We start from the raw sequence: 17,211 nt of genomic DNA, 5'->3' as shown, positions 1-17,211 counted from the left end.
TTTGAAAACATACAGCATAACTTTTTTTTCTTTTTGTAGCATTAATCTTATCACTGGTCATTTAGAGGAACCAATGCCAAACCCCATAGATGAAATGACAGAAGAACAAAAAGAATATGAAGCCATGAAACTTGTCAACATGCTTGATAAACTTTCCAGGTATTGTATTCCCATCCATTTTTTGCTTGGTTTCTAAAAATGTTCTATTTCTTTGTCTCTCTCACTGAGAGTTACCATAGAACAGCAACTCTGGAAATCCATGTTGATTGGAACAGGATGGCCCAGGCAGCAGTAGTTCAGATCTCTCTTGGCTACCATGGTTCTTCTACATGTGCCGCTTATGGATGTGCATTCTTAAACATTTAAACTCTCAAAGCTAGGATAGTAACTACTAGGTCATTGTGATATTTAACCAACTAACCTCCCTGTCTTCAAAAAGATGCTGTGAATTAGGTTCAATGATTTTGCTGCTGCTTGTATTTTTTGTTTTAGTCTGTTTTGGTTTTTGTTCCAAATCATGATGCTTTTTTTTTTTTTTTCTCCCATTTTTGATGTGCAAGTTTGCAGTTCTTTCTTTTTGGATTGCTGCTAAAACCAAGAATTCTAAAATGTCACGCACCCAATAGGAAAAAGTGAAAAGGAATAGCTCAAATGAAGGATTTTCTGAAAGCAGGCACTTGTATTAATTAGGGATTCTAAAAACAATCTCCCCTTCCCTTCTTGCTTCACACCTCCTTCCCCTCCCCAGATAGCCAGTTTTGAAAATAATTAAATATATACTAATAAGCAACTAGTCATCTTGGAGGAGTTATTAGAAAGTATTAATTCCTTTCATACTTGCCTGAATTGCTCAATTTTCTAGTCGTACATTGAGTCACTGTCTCCTTTAAGCCATCTTGAGTGAGTGCTTCTGTGTGTTGGTGGCAGCTGCCACCGGAAGGTGAATTTCTTCTGGTCATCTCCTTTTTCACAACAGCTATGCAAAGGCTAGTATCCCTCAATCAAGAGGAGTAGCAACTAGAATGGGAAAGCCAGAAAGCCAACCATTAAAGGGAAAGGTGTAATAAAGAAACAAGCAGAGGCTAAGAGCACAGCAGGAGGCTTAGAGTAGAAGTGTTCAAAAATAAGAAGAGGCTGACATGGGGAGTGTGACAAGTTAGGGTATTTAGACCCTTTGCAGAGTCTGAGTTTTCACATGATGCTGGTAATGTGGTGGAAGTTACATAGAAGTAAGTAGCTTCATCATCTACAAAGCTAATATGACTAGAATTTAGTTGACTTCCAGTTAGTCCTTTTAAATTTCCATCATTTTCCCAAGAAGGTTAGAATTTACAGCTCACTATGCTCACAGTCTTCAAAAGACATTGTTATCTGTTTGCATATGACATTCTCCATACCTTTGGATAGAATATACATGTTCCTTCCCTGAATGAATTTACAATAAAAGAGAAGATGCTGATAGGACAAACCTATAGGAGGCAGGGTAAAAGGTTCTGAATGAGTATATAAAAGTAAGATTTGTACTTCCAAAAGGATCTGAGGTAGCTAATGAAACAGTGCTGTAAGTACAGCAGTTGGGATGAGAACCAACTGCTTCTACCATCTGGTAGAAGCTGGAGGGGGAAATGTTAACAAGGACCTGAGTAGAGCATATTAGTGTGAAGACAGTGAACTAGTTAGGTTGAATAAATTTCATTTCAATAATATGAGTTCTTAAAAGATAACACAGATGCTATCCAACTGGCCCATTTGCCCTAGATGAGTAAACACCCAGCAGATGCCCAGCTCAATCTGAAGGTGATACTGATTTTCACATGTATAAAGCAGAGCAAATATGTCTTGTGTTGGCTTTGATGGTATGAAATTTGCCATTAAAGTTGAAGCTAAGGCAACTTTGAGAATAGTCCTAAATCACAGACTTTTTTCATGACTTGTGGTGGGATTTTTACATTGTCTGCCTTTATGTGCTTTCTAACATTTGCTCTCACTAATAACAATCAGTGACAAAACTGTATGGAGATCAGCAGTGGGCATTCCAAAGCAGGAATGCAAAGAATGAAGCCATTCTTTATGTGTCTTATGTGTTTGTCTTAAGTTTCTTCTCACTTTTCACTGTCATTTTTGGTTTGGTTTTTTGAGGTTAAAAAGATGCCATAAAGCCAAAGTAGACTAAATTCAGTAAATTCAGGGAACATTTATTAAGCAGCTGCTCTGTGCAAGGCACTGTGCTAGGAAGATGAGGGAGATTCAGAGGTGAATGTGGTAGTCTGTATCTTTGGAAATGATTACTTCTTATTACTGTGGGATATGGCTGTAATCTGTTCTAGAATAGAAGGAAGTAATGACAAAATAAGGTCTGTGTTGAACTGTGAGCACCCAGGAGAAGGAGCAGTTCATTCTGTTGGGATAAATCAGGGACTTTCACAGGGAAGGTAGCATTTGTGCTGATCCTTGAAGTTTAAGAGGTATTGAATTGACAAATGGAGAAATGACCATTCATTCTAGGTAGAGGGAAACTTACTCTTGTTAATAAGATAAATCTTTTTTATTCACATACTGCATCTTTCTTCCAAAGAGCTCAGGTTATCATTATTTGAGTAATATGTTATCAGATTTATCATTGGGGAAAGCAAGGCCCAAAGAATTGCCCCAAACATTTCCAAGCTAATGACTGGTGAAAATCCATTTCCTTTCACAGTTTACAAAACACTTTCACATACATTGTCTTTCTAGCTAAAGTAAGGCTAAGAACTTCATTTTCCAGAACTCAAGACCTTTGCTCTGTCCACTGTGCTACTGTGTCTGTCTGTTAGAGTCAGTGTTTGCCAGAACATTTCCTAATCATCCTCTTCAGCAGTGTGCTATTGGTTAGTTCCTTCAACTGTCACTCCAAGGATGTTCCGCATCCCACCAAGTCTTGCTGTGCCAAGAGTGTACTGTAGCTTTGTCTGATTAACTTTCTTTCCAAAAGTGAAATCATTTTCTCCTGGGCCTGATTTGAAAGGCGTGAGAGTAAAGGATAGGATTGGAGGTGATGTGGCCAATGAATGGACGCTAGACACTTCCTTTTTTCCATCCATAGGAGAGCAGATGTGAACGACCTGCACCAGGATGGTGGTTAGCAACAGTGGCCCGTGCCAAAGCACTTACCAAAGTGATGACTAAGGTTGGTCATGCCAAGTACTGTTACTGAGCCTGGTGTAGGGTACAGATGTTATTTACCACCAAAACTGTAAAACCACCAATGCAAAAATTAAAATGACATTTCCATTTTGCCTCCATGCTGGACATAGCCACTGCCTCAAGTTGCTCACCACCTTAGCAGCTTTATCTCAGCTAGATTTTTAAGGATACTGGAGAGATTAGCACTCAAACATTTTCTTCCCATTGACCACCAACTGACAGTATATTCCAAGTGATTTTTTTTTTTTAGTAAGGATTGTATTTGTGACAGATGTAGGTAAGGGGATTGGCAATGGACCTAGAGGTCTTAAGAGTTTGAGAATAATTTGAACCCCATAAATCCCATCATGTCTAGCTAGTACAGTGCCTTGTACCCTGTGGTTTCCCCAGTGTGTGATGATGAAATAATGTATAAAGCAGATCCCCAAATCGAAGGTTAATGTTTTGCTCAATAAAATAGCCTACATGGTTTAAAGACTTGAAAGTATATTTTTGTCAGTTCCATTTCTTGGCCAGATGTCATAAAATTCAGGTCTGGAAAGGAATTCTATAAGGTACTTTGGCCCACGACTGGCTAATTTAAATATTGGGATACCTAACTTCTTTAATATAGAATAATTGTAATATTTATCAGACATAAGCATTAAGGCCTGAGGCATAAGATTATAGAAAGCTTCCTTTGACATTTTTTTTTAATGTGAGAACAGAGGTGGAAAAGGGGATGAAATTTGCCTGCCTCTCCACCTCCTCTTTCCTTTTCTGAATTGGAAAAAAAATAAGCCCCTGCAATTTAAGCGGGAGATTAGAACGGGGATTGTATGTGGTTAAGCAAGTCCAGCGTGGCTAAGACAACTGCATTCACCTCAGCTACAGCATACGAGCCTCATGTAGTGACGCGGCCTCCTCCACAAAAGGGGAGAGAGGATTGACTGGCTTAAGCCTAAGCTAACCAAGGGAAATAATATTTCAAGTTTCGACTTTTCTAATCCCCTTTAGTTTCTTAATTGGAACCAGGACTGATTAATCTTCTACTCTACCCTTACCCCATCACTGTTTAACAAGGTACATTGCCTTTATTGCTTATATATTCTATCAAAATCTTCTAAAATTTACATTTATATAAGTAATTGTTTTCCATTTCTTCCTTTTCTTATCTCCTCCTTATCCAATGTATATATTTTGCCAGCCTTTGTGTAGTATTTGGGACATGGCTTTCTTAATAAATGCAAGTATCAAATATAGTAATAGTTCCCCTTTAATCCAAAGGTTATTTTTAAACTTATGGAAGCTGGGACAGGTAATTTATGACTGAAAAGTAATAACTACATAATTTTTTTCTTGTAACTAAATTACTTTACTCTACTTACAAAAATAACTGTGATTACTCCCACCTTTATGATGAGTTAATCAAGGAAATGCTTTTTAGGTACATTTCAGAAATATGATCCAGTCTTTATAGCATTGTGAGATCTATTTAGGTACGAAAGTGTCAAGATCTTAATTGTTTACATCAGAAAATCCTTTAGATCTGCACTGTCCAATATGGTAACCACTACCCATATATAACTATGGCTAGTCTGAATTGGGATGTCCTGTAAGTGTTAAATACTCAGACTTTCAAAGACTCAGTACAAAAAAGAGAATGTAAAATAAATATCTCAGTTGTTTAATATGGATTTTATATTGAAATAACTTTTGATATATTGGATTAAACATTATTTTAAAATTAATTTTACTTATTTTTTGTATGTGGCTACTAGGACATTTAAGATTACATATATGGCTTACATTATATTTGTATTAGATAGCACTGTTCTACATCATTAAAATACACTGCAGTGTTGCTTAGAAGCTTAATTAAGGGAACTTGGATCCAGTTAAACTAATATACCCTTAAAGTGGTAGGGGAGGATTAACTTGAGAAACTGGCTAGACATCTCTTAGTAGGACGTCATGCAAACTTTGTATTGCCTATCGGTAGTCATTGTCCTTTAACTCTGTAGTAGGAATGCCTACTTGGAGCTCTTGGTTTAAGCACTAGGTGAAATGACTTCTGTTTATTAGAGAAACATCAAATAAGAATAATCTCCATTGACTATTTGCTCTGAGTCACCCTCCTCCTTTAACTTTTAAGACTTTCTGATTGAGAAGAGCATGTACGAACTTCCATTTCTACTGCTTTATTCAACAGTGTCAGCTGGCATGCTGACCTCTTATTAATATTTATTTTGCTAATTCTGGACAACAGGAAAGAAAGGTTCTGTAGAGAAATTACCAAGAAATAAAGATCACCTTCAGTTAAGGACAAAACTGAGTTTTATTTTTCTAGCACTATCCCTAACCTCTTTCTCTATATTTTCTTAACCATGCTCTTTAATGTGAGGTGGATAGCAAATTTTTAGAAGCTTTGCATGTGATCTTCTAACAGAAATGAGAATAATGAAAGACTAATATAGTGCTTTAAAGTTTAAAAAGTACTTCCACTGACTGTTAAAACAGCCCTGTGAATTTTAGATAGGGCAAGAGATATTTTATTGAGGAGTAAATGGGACCAATGATGAAGTGACTGAACCAAAATCAGGCATCTGGTTAATGACATAGTCAGGATTTGGTTCTTAGTCTTCATATTCCAGATCTTATGTTATTTTGAAAAATTACCAACAAACAGCTCTCAGATTTGTCAGTCTGATTATTTTTAATAATACGCTCTAAATTTTAAATAGATGCAAAGCACGAAGACAAAGAGTAAGCATATTTACCTGACAAAAAAATTAAGATTTGGAGGCCATTCATTCCTGCTTTTTCATTCCATAGTTGAGCTTTTCTCAAATATCAAGTCAGGTCCTATGTAGCTTATATCAAAAACAGAAAATAAACAGAAACAACTTCATATGAAGGAAACCAGTAAAACTGCTATGATTCTATGTTAATAAAGTCTTTTAATTATTTTGAAAATAGAATGATTATAGGTATTCTAACAAATTCTTACATTCAGTGTGATCATATCAAGAAAATTAACTTTAGAAAGACTTCCTTATTTACAGGACTGTTGCCTGTTTAGGCAACTCCCAAAGTGGAAGGACATGGTGTAGATAACATGCCATATCCATTTGTCTTGGGATTGATATTTTTATGTTACGTATTTTACCTTCCCAACTGTACCCAATCCCAAAGCATAATGGTGAGGCTGAGGGAAGGATCTCAGAAATGCTTTTGAAAAATGCAGCTTGAAGACCTCGAATTTGGTATAGAAAAGTCACCACACCTCTCCTGCCTACTGGGTTAGTGGCTTAGTGAAAGAACAGTAAAACCAACCAGTCAGCACTAGGAAGCCATTAGATGAAAGATTAACTGAAAGATGAAGGACCAGCAAAGGACACTCTTCCATAGTATATAACTGAACATGTTAACCAGTGCCAAAGGTTGTTTTAATTTCTGTGAGGAAAAAAGCGTTAAAAACACTTAAGAATATCACAAGTTATTGGGAAATCCATTGTACTTCAGTGGATATGGACTGTTTCATTGATGCTGAAATCTTGAAATAAGATGCACTCTCAGACTTGGAATTATAGCAAAGATTACAGAGCTGCTTTCTCCGGGCTCTCACAGGCTCCATTACTGCAGGCACTTTTGGAAAAGCTCTGTTAATTAAAATGCTTTATTTATATACTAATTTTCATCCTATCTTTCAAATGTGAAAGGGAATTAAATATGAAATGGCTAATTTTAAATGCCAGGGTTCTTTTTTTTCCAAGCCAACCTTACATTAAGAACAGGAATCCCTGTGCCAAAGAAATGGTTCCCAATTATCCCATCATGGGTTTTGTTATACATTGTACAGAAGTCAACAAAACAAGTAGGTAACAGGACCTGCCTAAATAGCAGCCACCCTCATTAAAATCAGAGAATTAATCAGGGGGGTGATTGGAGGAAGCAATGCTTCATAGGCTCCCCCTTTTTCTTCTTTTCTAATCATAGAACAAAATATGTTACATAAAAGGATCGGAACTATTATGCAGTACTCAATTAGAGGGAGGTGAATAGGTCTCTAACATGCTGTTTTATCAAAAGAGCAGACTGGTGTTTGCATGACTGTTGTTTCATTACAGACCCTGTCATTAATTCCATGTGTCAATACTGCCCTGTAGTACACAGAGCAGACAAGAAAGAAGAGCCCTTGAAAACAAGGGAATGATTTTTGAGTCGTTATCAAGCTAAGTGGCAAGCGGGAAGCTGAAACTCGTATAGGTAAATTCGAAGGGACTCTTGGGAGATCTGCAAGTGGGAAACAAGAATGCATTTTACCAACTGCTTAATTATGTCCTGTTTTTCAACAAGTACACTTGAATTGAATGCTTTGTTTGTATTGCACAAAAACATGTGCTGTGGGCAAGAGTATTCTCTTGTTTCCAGGTCAAGTAAGGTGTTTTATACACATACACATCTGGCCTATTCTATAATGTGCTATTGGGTATGTTAGTATCTGAGCCCCAATATTGCACTGTCATTTCTGGGAGAAAGAGTTATGTAGGAACCAGAAGCCTAAAAAGTGGAACTTTCTCTAAGGTCCTGAGAGGTTACATAAGCCCAGGCATCCCAGAGGACCATACTTACAGGGAAATGGTGGCTCAGGAAAATGTTGAACTATATCTGGGGAAAAAAAAGACAGACTATAAAATTTTAAATATGGTATAAATCCCATAATCTCCCACCCCTAAATCTTTAAGAAAGTACTTTTTGGTTTCCATTAGCAGTCCTAAGGGTTAGGCTGGGGCAAAATAAGGTTTCCTTTCTTGGACGTGCTTTATCTGTGTCCTCGTGCCTGGCCAAGCCCTTAAAGATTATGGTTCCTTATCGTTTAGTAAGATCAAATTTCTAAATGATGTTTCGTTCCAGTTGAACATTCTTGGAGGCTTATCTCTTCCCTGGCCAGATGCCTGATCAGATGAGAAGCCCGCCATGATACTGTCACAGTGCCTAGAATGGGCTCTTTATCCAGTAGACATCACTGTACTTTTTGATGATAACGAGGGCAGTCTTAACTTGTGTTAAGGCCTGTGTATAGCATTGAAGGTAAGTATGAAGGAGTTATTGCTATGTGAATATCTTAATCCTGATGCACATTTCAATATACAGTATCTTCGTTTAACCATGATCTACATATATCTGACACCTAGCCATCCTTTTTAGATGGGACCTTCATAATTTAGGACCAGTAACTCTTCATGAAATGGCCTGTTTATTGAGGGCCATGAATGAATTTAGATCCTTCCTTGTAACATTTGCCATTGCTTTGATTTACTTTCGGAATCATTCTAATCATTTGCTGGTAGTTTTGCAGGAAGGACTTGTGGTCTTGGTGTATGTCAGTGACAATTAGGTAGGATGCTGTGTTTGACTCTTAGATTTATAAGATCTTGATTAGAAACAAAAGTTTAGCAGTATTGAGTTTTAGTGTCTTAAAAAACCTAGCAGCTTTTTAAGTAGATCAAAATTATTTAGCGGCCTAATATTTAGACTCCTAGAATTAGAATCTTGGGGATCATCTTGTCCAACCCCTTCATTTTATATAGATGGGGAGACTCAAGCCCAGAGAAGGAAATGACTTGCCCAAGGACACCCAGCAAGTCAGTGGAAAATCGGACACTAGAATCTAGACCCACTGATGCCCCATATATAAGCAGCTGAGTCTATACTAATTAGTGGTTGGAAATTCCAGGTTGTATGGTACAAAGAAGGCTTTGACTTCGGGACTGTCAGAATGTCTGATGACACTGACTCATCAGGGAAATAATTGCAGTTAAAATAATATGAGGATGTTTCCTGGCAAATGGTTCTCTACCATTGTCCATTTATGCTATGACCCATGTATTATATTCTTTCAATAAACATTTACTGAGCACCTACTATGCGCCCATCCTATACTAGATACTGCAAATCACAGCCAGGTAAGACATGGACTCTGCCCTCAAGTTGCTCACAGTCCAGTAGAGAACGAGAAATCCCTGGAAAGCATTATGCAGAATTTCCTGTAGAATGCTAATACTTTTCCTAACTGTAAATCTTGGTGATGAACGTGAACCTTCTACCCAAAGATCCAGCTTTTCTCTTGGTCAGGGTTTGTTTATTAGGAGTCCCATAAAACACCATACCTTTTCTTTCTGTGAAAATGCAAGATAATACCAACTGCAGCAAAATTGAGTTCATAAACACTTATTGAGGATCTACTATCTGCAAGGCACTGTGCTAGACACATAGGGATATGAAAATGAATAAAGCATAGAACATTTTCTTTTTAATATGTCAAAGGAATATTGTTTTATAGCCTTCAATGTTTGTAATGAGAATTACTTTTTAATAAATATTCTTAAATATGGGACCCTTGAATTAGAAGACAAAAATACCTCTGTACTATAATCCAGACTTGTCAGCCCAGGATTTCAAAGTCTCCATCCAAATCCTCTTTTGTACCCCATATCTGTTTTGAGCTTTCTTTTTCCTTTACCTCTGCCAAGCCAGCCTGCTTGCCAATCCCTGCACACAACTAACTCTTGCTTCTGTGCCTTTGCTTGACTAATCTTCTGCTTCTGGGATGCCTTTCTCCCCATGAATCCATGTCCATCACTGCCATTACAGTCTGGCCCTGAGTCCATCTCCTGCCGGGAGCCTGTGATCAGCATCCCCATCTCCTCCGCGTCCCTCCCACGTGTACATAGCCCATATGACTGGTGGAATAACGGTTCTGTGGTATTCATGAATGCTTCCCATTCTCTGTCCACATCTTGCTGATCTAGATACAACAGATCTTATTAAATGAAACAGTTTAGTATAACCAGGTCATTTATCAGACCTTTTAGGAGTAAGTCTCTATATCAAAGACTTCATTTTGGTATTTGTGGGCTGTTATATGATAGAGAGGAAGATCAGAATCGTTAAGATGGGGGTTTGAAAAGTAAGCCCGGAGTCCATAAGCAAAAAACAGTAACATATCTGTAAGTCATCCTCTCTCCTTCCACTCCCAAACAAACAGTATGAGAAATCACCTTTAAACACATTTCAGATACAGTAAGGGTGTACAGAACTGTCAAGCTAGGGAAAGCAGGGCTCTGCCTGTTAATCATCTCAAGCTTGTTGATCTGCTGTTCTGTAATTCCTTTAATATTGTTTAATGTGTGTGTGTTTTACCTTCTGAACTGACTAAAAGCTTCTTGAGGACAGGGACCATGTCTTTTATTTGCTTCTGCATATTCTTCTCCCACTTATTCCCAAAGAGTACCCTAACAATCTTGTGGAAACCTTCCTTCCATAAACACATAAGGGACAGGAAATGCATCTTGTGGGTTCCAACTACATTTCGGCCATTGCACTATGCACTTTTTATGTAGAATGACCTTTCACCCTCATGACAACTCAGTGAACTGGGTATTCCTATCCCAATTCTACAGATAAGGAAATTGAAGTTCAGAGAGTTCAAGGTCTTACTGCTAGTGAGTGGTAGATCCAGGATTAGAACTTAGGTCTGTCTGATTCCAAAACCTGTATATGCCTTTCACTATACCACAATAATGATAACTAATATTTAGGACTCCTTTACAGTTCATAGAGCTCTTTCATCTGCACTATTATTATTGCAATTACTACTACCACTGCTAGTACTATTACCCCTTAAGTCATCACTAGGAAGTAGGTAGTGCTAGTATCATTATCCCCATTTCACAGATGGGAATACAGAGACTCAGAGACTTGCCCAAGATCACACAACTGGTAAGTGGAAGAGCCAGGACTTCAGCCAGACTTCCTGACTCTAGATCTTTTTGTTCTTTCCACTATATCACATTGCTGCCTTAATTTATTTGCACGAATGCATGATTATGTGGCCAGTTACCACTGACACCTCTCCTACAGGAATGTCAGTAAGACCAAGCATCGCATGGAGCCATGTGGAAAAGACAATTCATACCCTCAGAGGAGCTTCTATGTTAGTAGAGGGGTGATACAGAAGACCTAAAAAATAAAGCCTTGAGAAGAATAGTTCACAAATGAGAATTAAAATATGAGCCCCTTTATTCTATAGATGAATTCCCATAATTTGGCCATAAAATTTTTGTAATGTTCTTAATTATTTCTATTATAAAATTGGATTAGGGAGTAGGGGTGAAATCGATGGACTTGATTTGAAAATATTCCTCCTGGGTTTGGATGAGAAAGTGCTAGCTACTTTGTGCAAGCTGGCAGCTAGCTCCAATATCATCCTGTTACCAAAGAAATGCTGGAGTGTTAGGAGTGATGGCATATCCACCCAGCAATTCACTATCTTGGTAGAATTCCTATAGTCTCATCTGCTGATCAGACTTCTACCTACCCAAACCCTTCAACCCCACCCCCACCTTACTGTACCCTCAGTCCACCAGCCCCTTCAGACCTTTGAACTTTCTGATCCCTTAATGTTTCACCCCAGAAGGTGATCCCCTTCTCCTTTGGTATCGATTATTAGTAAACAGTGTCCAGTATCACAGAGTCCTTCAGCACCATCAGAACTAGGAAACTGTTACTGAAGTATAGATATGTATAGTATGTATGCGTGCTGAAGAGAAGTTTCAGTGGAAGCAGACTGTTTTCTGGTTCCTCTAAGCATTTCTCCCTGGTTGTCATGCAGAGCTGTTTGCTGTCCTGAAAGATGTCAGTGTCTGCCCCCCGCCCCCGAGCTGCTGCACCTGCTGTGCTCTTGCCGCAGCGAGCGGGTCGCCACCCACGTGGTCATCGGAGCGAGGCCACAGCCACGCTCTGCTCCTCACCCCCTACCTCCACCCTTCCAGCGGACCACAGCTCTGCCCTGGAAGGAAGGCCTTTCCTTCCTACAGCCACAGCCATGATCCAGCTCTCTGTCTCCTCTCATGCCATTACTGTTACAGTGACATCCTCATGGCTCGTCTCCCCGCCGCAGTTTCCCCTATTCCAGTGTGTCTTTTGCACTGCTGCCAGAGATATTTCCCTATAAAGCAAACCTGATAGGGCATTCCTTACAGGCTAAGACTCGAGCTCCTTGCTTTGGCATTCAAGACACCTGACCTCTAGACCCCCAACTACCCTTTTTGCAGCCTTGCCTCCTCCTGCTCCTTCATTGAACCTCGCCACTCCCCAAACACTGGGCCCTGTCCCAGCTTCATGGGAGCCGAGAAAGAAATTGACACAATCCAAAGAGGTCTACAGAAAAAAATCACAAGTAGTTGGGACTATACAGAGCCCTCCACACAGACTCCTTTGCCTGAAAAGTTCTGTACTATCTTCGCATGGCATAGGACACCTCGTTGGAGGTGCCGTTCCCACCTTCCCCAGGCAATTTGGTTGATGCTTCATCTCAGGAGCTGTTATTTCTTTTGTTCATGATTCTGTTACAGCATTTACCCCATTATGTTCTAAGTTATTTTTCATGTATATGTTTCACTCACTCCTCAAGGGCAGCAGCTGTGCCTAGTCTTCCTTTTCTTCCCAGTATATGACACAGTTCCTGGCACATAGTCCTTGAACAGCTGAACTCAGAGTGTGTTCCTTCAGTACAGTTATAGCAGTTAATCCAGATGTGTGTGCTGCAAAGAGCACTGGACTGGGATTCAGAGGCCTATGTCCCAGGTCCAACTTTGCCACTAGATATGTGACCTTGGGTAAGTCACTCAGTCTCCTTTATTAAACAAGGGGGTTGGACTAAATGATCTCTAAGGCCCCTTCAACTTTAAGTTCTATGATTCTGACCCCATTTCTTGGATCAGGAAACACATTTCCTACTTTATAATATTTAGCAGCCTCAACCAGTCAACCATCCACATTACTCAAAGAGAGTTTTCAGACTCCCAGCAATAGTCTTCTGGTACCAGCCAGAGCTGCTTGATTAGGTTCCTGTTGACTTATCCAGTGACCACTGAGCTGTTCCTCCCCTTCCCCAGGAAGTTTCTCTGCAGCTATAACACCGTCACACTGCTATGTGGCCGGCCCTTCCGAGGGGAGCCCTTCTGGCCTAAGGGACAACAGCAAGGAAGCAGAGGGAGAGGAGGTTTTATCATTTTCCTTCACTCCAACTCCCACCAGCATTACAACTGCTGCCATGTTGGTTCCTGTTGTAGACATGTTTTTAGGGGGTGATGCCCGTTTCTGTGAGAAGTAAGTTTTAAGCAGTTCATGTGCCTCTTCAAGGCTCCTTTTAAAGTACACTGCTGACTTATTGGGGTGGGAGGAGGACTAGAGTTAGCATCTCAACATGTACATTTGACATAATCTCTATACAATAAATAAGAGCCTATGGAAAGATTAAATAAATCTTTCTTAATGCTTTTTGATTGGCTTAATCAATAATTAATCATCTTTAGATGAGGCTGTAACTTGTGGAGTAGATATAATTGGATTAGCTGAAAAGAGGCAGTTGGGGAGCTTTGAAGAGATTAAAATGGCTGTCAATCCCATAATTAAACTGCCACAAACAAAAGCAATGGTGTTTTTTAAAAAAGAAGAAGAATAAGAGAGAGAGGAAAGAAAAGGGAGGGAGAAAGTTGGGGAAGGCCAAATGATTTGAAATCAATAAGTACTTACGTATCACTAGAGATTGGAGAGGCAAAAATCAAATGATGATTTATTCCATTAAACGAAATCCATACATATCAAATTAGCCATTAATTATATGCCTGGTCCACTGGGACAGGTGAAATTTTGGCAGCTTCAACTTCACTAAAACAAATCCACAAAAGGAAAAAAATTATTAAAAACAGAAGAGACCAGCTCCTTGTCCTGAGCCCATTTAGACCTTGACTTTTCATACTTTTAATTGGCTTAGTAGGTTTGGCCTGTGTGAATGAAGTCTTTTATCTCCCTCTTTTTCTTTCCATACCTCTTTCATCTTTCCTGTTACAAACACACAGAGAGAGCTTGAGGAAAAATACTTTGGTTTTTAAAGACTTTTCTTTTTTTTAAAGGAAGTGGATTTGGGTGGGGGGAGGGGGTGTGTGTGATGCTGGTGAATACTTTTTTTTTCTTTCTTTTCTCTCTTTTTTCCAGAGAGGAGTTGCTTAAACCAATGGGACTAAAACCTGATGGGACAATAACGCCTTTGGAGGAAGCACTCAACCAGTACTCTGTCATCGAGGAGACCAGCTCTGACACAGACTAAAAGCATCACCTGCTCAACTCTCAGTATTGCTTTTATCAGCATCTTTTCTCTGTAGCTCCAGGGGAATCTTTTCTCTAAAACATTTATGCCCTTGCTTTGGCTAGAAACACATTAACTGGTTTACTCATTGAGAATCCAGCATATTTAAGAAGTGATCCTGTGTTTTGCGATATTGAGGCATTCATACAGAGCTGCAGTTAGACGGAGTTGCAGAGACTAGGAACAGGAAAAAAAAAATTCCATTTTGTCAAGATGGAACTGAAGGACTTCACTCTATAAAGCAGCCCTGGTTGAATCTGGCAGTTCTGTTTGCCAAGATTCTAAAGAAGATTTAGCCGTGTCCTTCCTCTCACTTGTGTGAGCTGCCCTTTCTGAATCTCTCCAGAGACAGAGGCATGTGAGAAGCAGAACAAGCTGCTAAAAAGGGGCTGAGGCAAGTGACTTGTTAGATCAGGACTGAGTGAATGGAAGCCAAGCAGCAGCTGCTCCATAAACATAGCCCCACTCTTCATTTCAATTTTGTATAAATCTATAGAAATGCACACACACGCACACACACACAACAGCCCCAGACTTGCAAACTGATTACATTCAAAAAGTTTGTATGTCAGTTATCTAGAACTTCAGAATACATTTCTCCCTATAAAGTTATAAATGATGGTTTAGTTCTGAGGCAGCTACAAATGCCTATTTATTCCCTAATAACCTGAACACTAGTACCATAGAACTGAACCCCCATCTGTATCACTGCATGGGGAACATGCATTCTGAGGTCTAACATAGGAGTGCCTCCAACCTGGTAGAGGGAATGGGGACCCCCTGGGTACGGGGGGGCCTTTTGAGCCCTCTGCTGAGGGTGGGGGAGTCAGCAGCACCCATTTGTACATATAGGTCACTCATATGTCACATGTTTTAAATTGGGGACTGTGTGTGCTTGTGTGTGTGTCCTACCTTTCTACCATATGTGATCAGTTTAATGGTAACTTTATTTATTTAAAAAAGAAACACAAATAGTTACTGTTAAACTGATTAAGCCTGTTTATTTTTACTTTTAGAATTGGTCATATGACGAAGTAGAAAATGAATCATGCAAATAGACAGTGGGCCTAGTTAATCAATGGCTAAAGTTGAAAAGGGGTTGGTTTCCTTTTATATATATATGTATGTATATACATATATATATATATACACACATAATGTGCTTAACCACTGCCTTTTAAAACTTTAAATTAAATAAAACATTGGGGTTGATTCAATTTAGCTATCTGTGTGTGTTTCTTTATAGATACGTGGGGTAAACAATCCTATTTCACAGTTTATGCTTTTTTAAAGTGCTTTTACATCTGTTATCTCACTTATAATAAATAGCCTTTCTAAGGATAAAGTACATGAAGTATTAGTGAAAATGTCATTTATCCAGAAGTCACTTCTCTGGCAAAAGTACAAATCAGGAATTCAGTTTTAAAAAGCCTTAGAGCTGCCAAAAGAGATGGCAAAGTTTCTTACAATTTATTTATAGGAGAGATCCTCAAGAATCTCACCTTGTGCCTCTTTACTAAAATTTGCATATACTTCTAACATGTTTAGTTATCTGACTTCCAAGCCCACAAAAAAATGGCAAAGGAGGCGGCTGTTAGATAGAAAGCAGACCTACTGAAAGCAGCAAAAAGCCAACTGAAAACCGGATAGGAACGTGGGGAGAATGAAAACTACTCAAGGCGTCATAAGTCTGGGACCATCTGTTTCCTGAAGGACATTCTAGTTGACCCAGAAAGTATCTGTACAACAGTATGGCCTATAAACTATTCTCATAACGATGACCTTGTGTTTCTTTTAAAAAATAAGAATACTCTATAAAAAGACTAGGAAGAATACATTTTAGGATTTTTTATCCAAAATAGTTGGGAGTATAAGTTATGTGTGACCCATGTTTTAACAGTAAATAAAATGAAACTTGGTAATTCATAATTTTAGATTAAATGAAAAAAAGTTTAGAAAAAAGAATTTAAGTATTTTTGTTACTTCATTCTACAAATGCATTTTTAAAGTATTTTTATAATTTCTGCAATTAAATAGCTTTGGCATGAGTGTCGGCTTACCTAAATGAAGACATGTTTAATGAAATACCATCTTGCCAGCTTTATGCAGAGTGTTTGAACAGTCCTGTTTAAGTAGCTGTGCTCTTCTGCTTTCAATGAGTTCTGTTTCATTTTGAGTTTCCCCATACTGGGCACTAAGCTTTGTTTTGAAGAGAGAATTTGCAGAGGGAGAAGATGAAAGTGACCTCATCTTGCACACGGAAAAGAGAACTAACATCTGTTGATTGCTTGCTCTGTGCTGGGCTTTTTATGTATCTTATCTTGTGTAAAGTCATCACATCTCATATTAAGAGATCATCTCTGGAAAGCAGAGTAAGTTACCTAACATCACAGAGCAAGTAAAAATCCAACTCTGGCTGGTCTGACCCCCAGCACCTCTCCTTACCCTTCATGCTGCCCACCTGGGTCCATGTTGTGCCCCCTTATGACTCTGGAATGCTGGGAGAGTGGTAATTCTCAGGCCATTTTAAGCAATAACTATTTCAGCAGAACTGGTTTAAAGAACTTATTAAACAGGGAGGTGACCTGAATGAAGTTGAAGTGTGAGTAGGAAACTTGCTCAGTTAGTACTGGATTTCAAATAAGGAAGGACCTGGAATCCTTTAGGTCAGAGATGAGGGCTGCAGGCTCTCCCCCAGCCCCCGTGCCCCAACCACCCTGACCCTCGACATCTACCTGGCTCGGTGGCCTGCAGTGGGGATGGTGAGAATATACTGGCCAACTGCACTCTGCAGGCCCCTGTGTCCACATCCCTCCCAACCTTTAAAACAGGGT

General features: G+C 39.1%; 1 protein-coding gene and 1 long non-coding RNA gene across 9 annotated transcripts in view; one reads left to right on the top strand and one right to left on the bottom strand.

Annotated features, from left to right (window-relative positions):
- RIC8B (RIC8 guanine nucleotide exchange factor B) overlaps positions 1-15,594 on the top strand; it is a 116,979-nt gene extending 101,385 nt beyond the window's left edge. Inside the window, exons 9-12 of one of the 8 annotated variants that reach the window (XR_004039297.2) lie at positions 40-159; positions 7,293-7,431; positions 8,080-8,256; positions 14,227-14,362. Coding sequence is in view for 4 of the 8 variants with exons in the window: in XM_030856168.2 (XP_030712028.1) it covers positions 40-159; positions 14,227-14,338 (232 nt within the window). In the remaining 4 variants the exon portion in view is untranslated. Of the gene's footprint in view, positions 1-39; positions 160-3,082; positions 3,167-7,292; positions 8,060-8,079; positions 8,257-14,226 lie in introns of those variants that run through there. The other 7 variants (XR_009565578.1, XR_004039298.2, XR_009565579.1 and 4 more) reach the window with 7 other exon arrangements.
- Positions 855-13,934, bottom strand: LOC115852895 (uncharacterized). Its single transcript, XR_009565581.1, has 4 exons — positions 13,765-13,934; positions 7,798-7,833; positions 5,943-6,035; positions 855-1,017 (listed from the first exon to the last, which is right to left on the bottom strand). It is a non-coding gene; the product is annotated as an uncharacterized lncRNA (long non-coding RNA).
- Positions 15,595-17,211: the final 1,617 nt, after the last annotated feature.

The sequence above is a fragment of the Globicephala melas genome, chromosome 10, assembly GCF_963455315.2.
Source record: "Globicephala melas chromosome 10, mGloMel1.2, whole genome shotgun sequence".
Taxonomy (NCBI): Eukaryota; Metazoa; Chordata; class Mammalia; order Artiodactyla; family Delphinidae; genus Globicephala; species Globicephala melas.
Note: the sequence above shows the minus strand (reverse complement) of the source record. Positions and strands in the feature narration are given on the sequence as shown.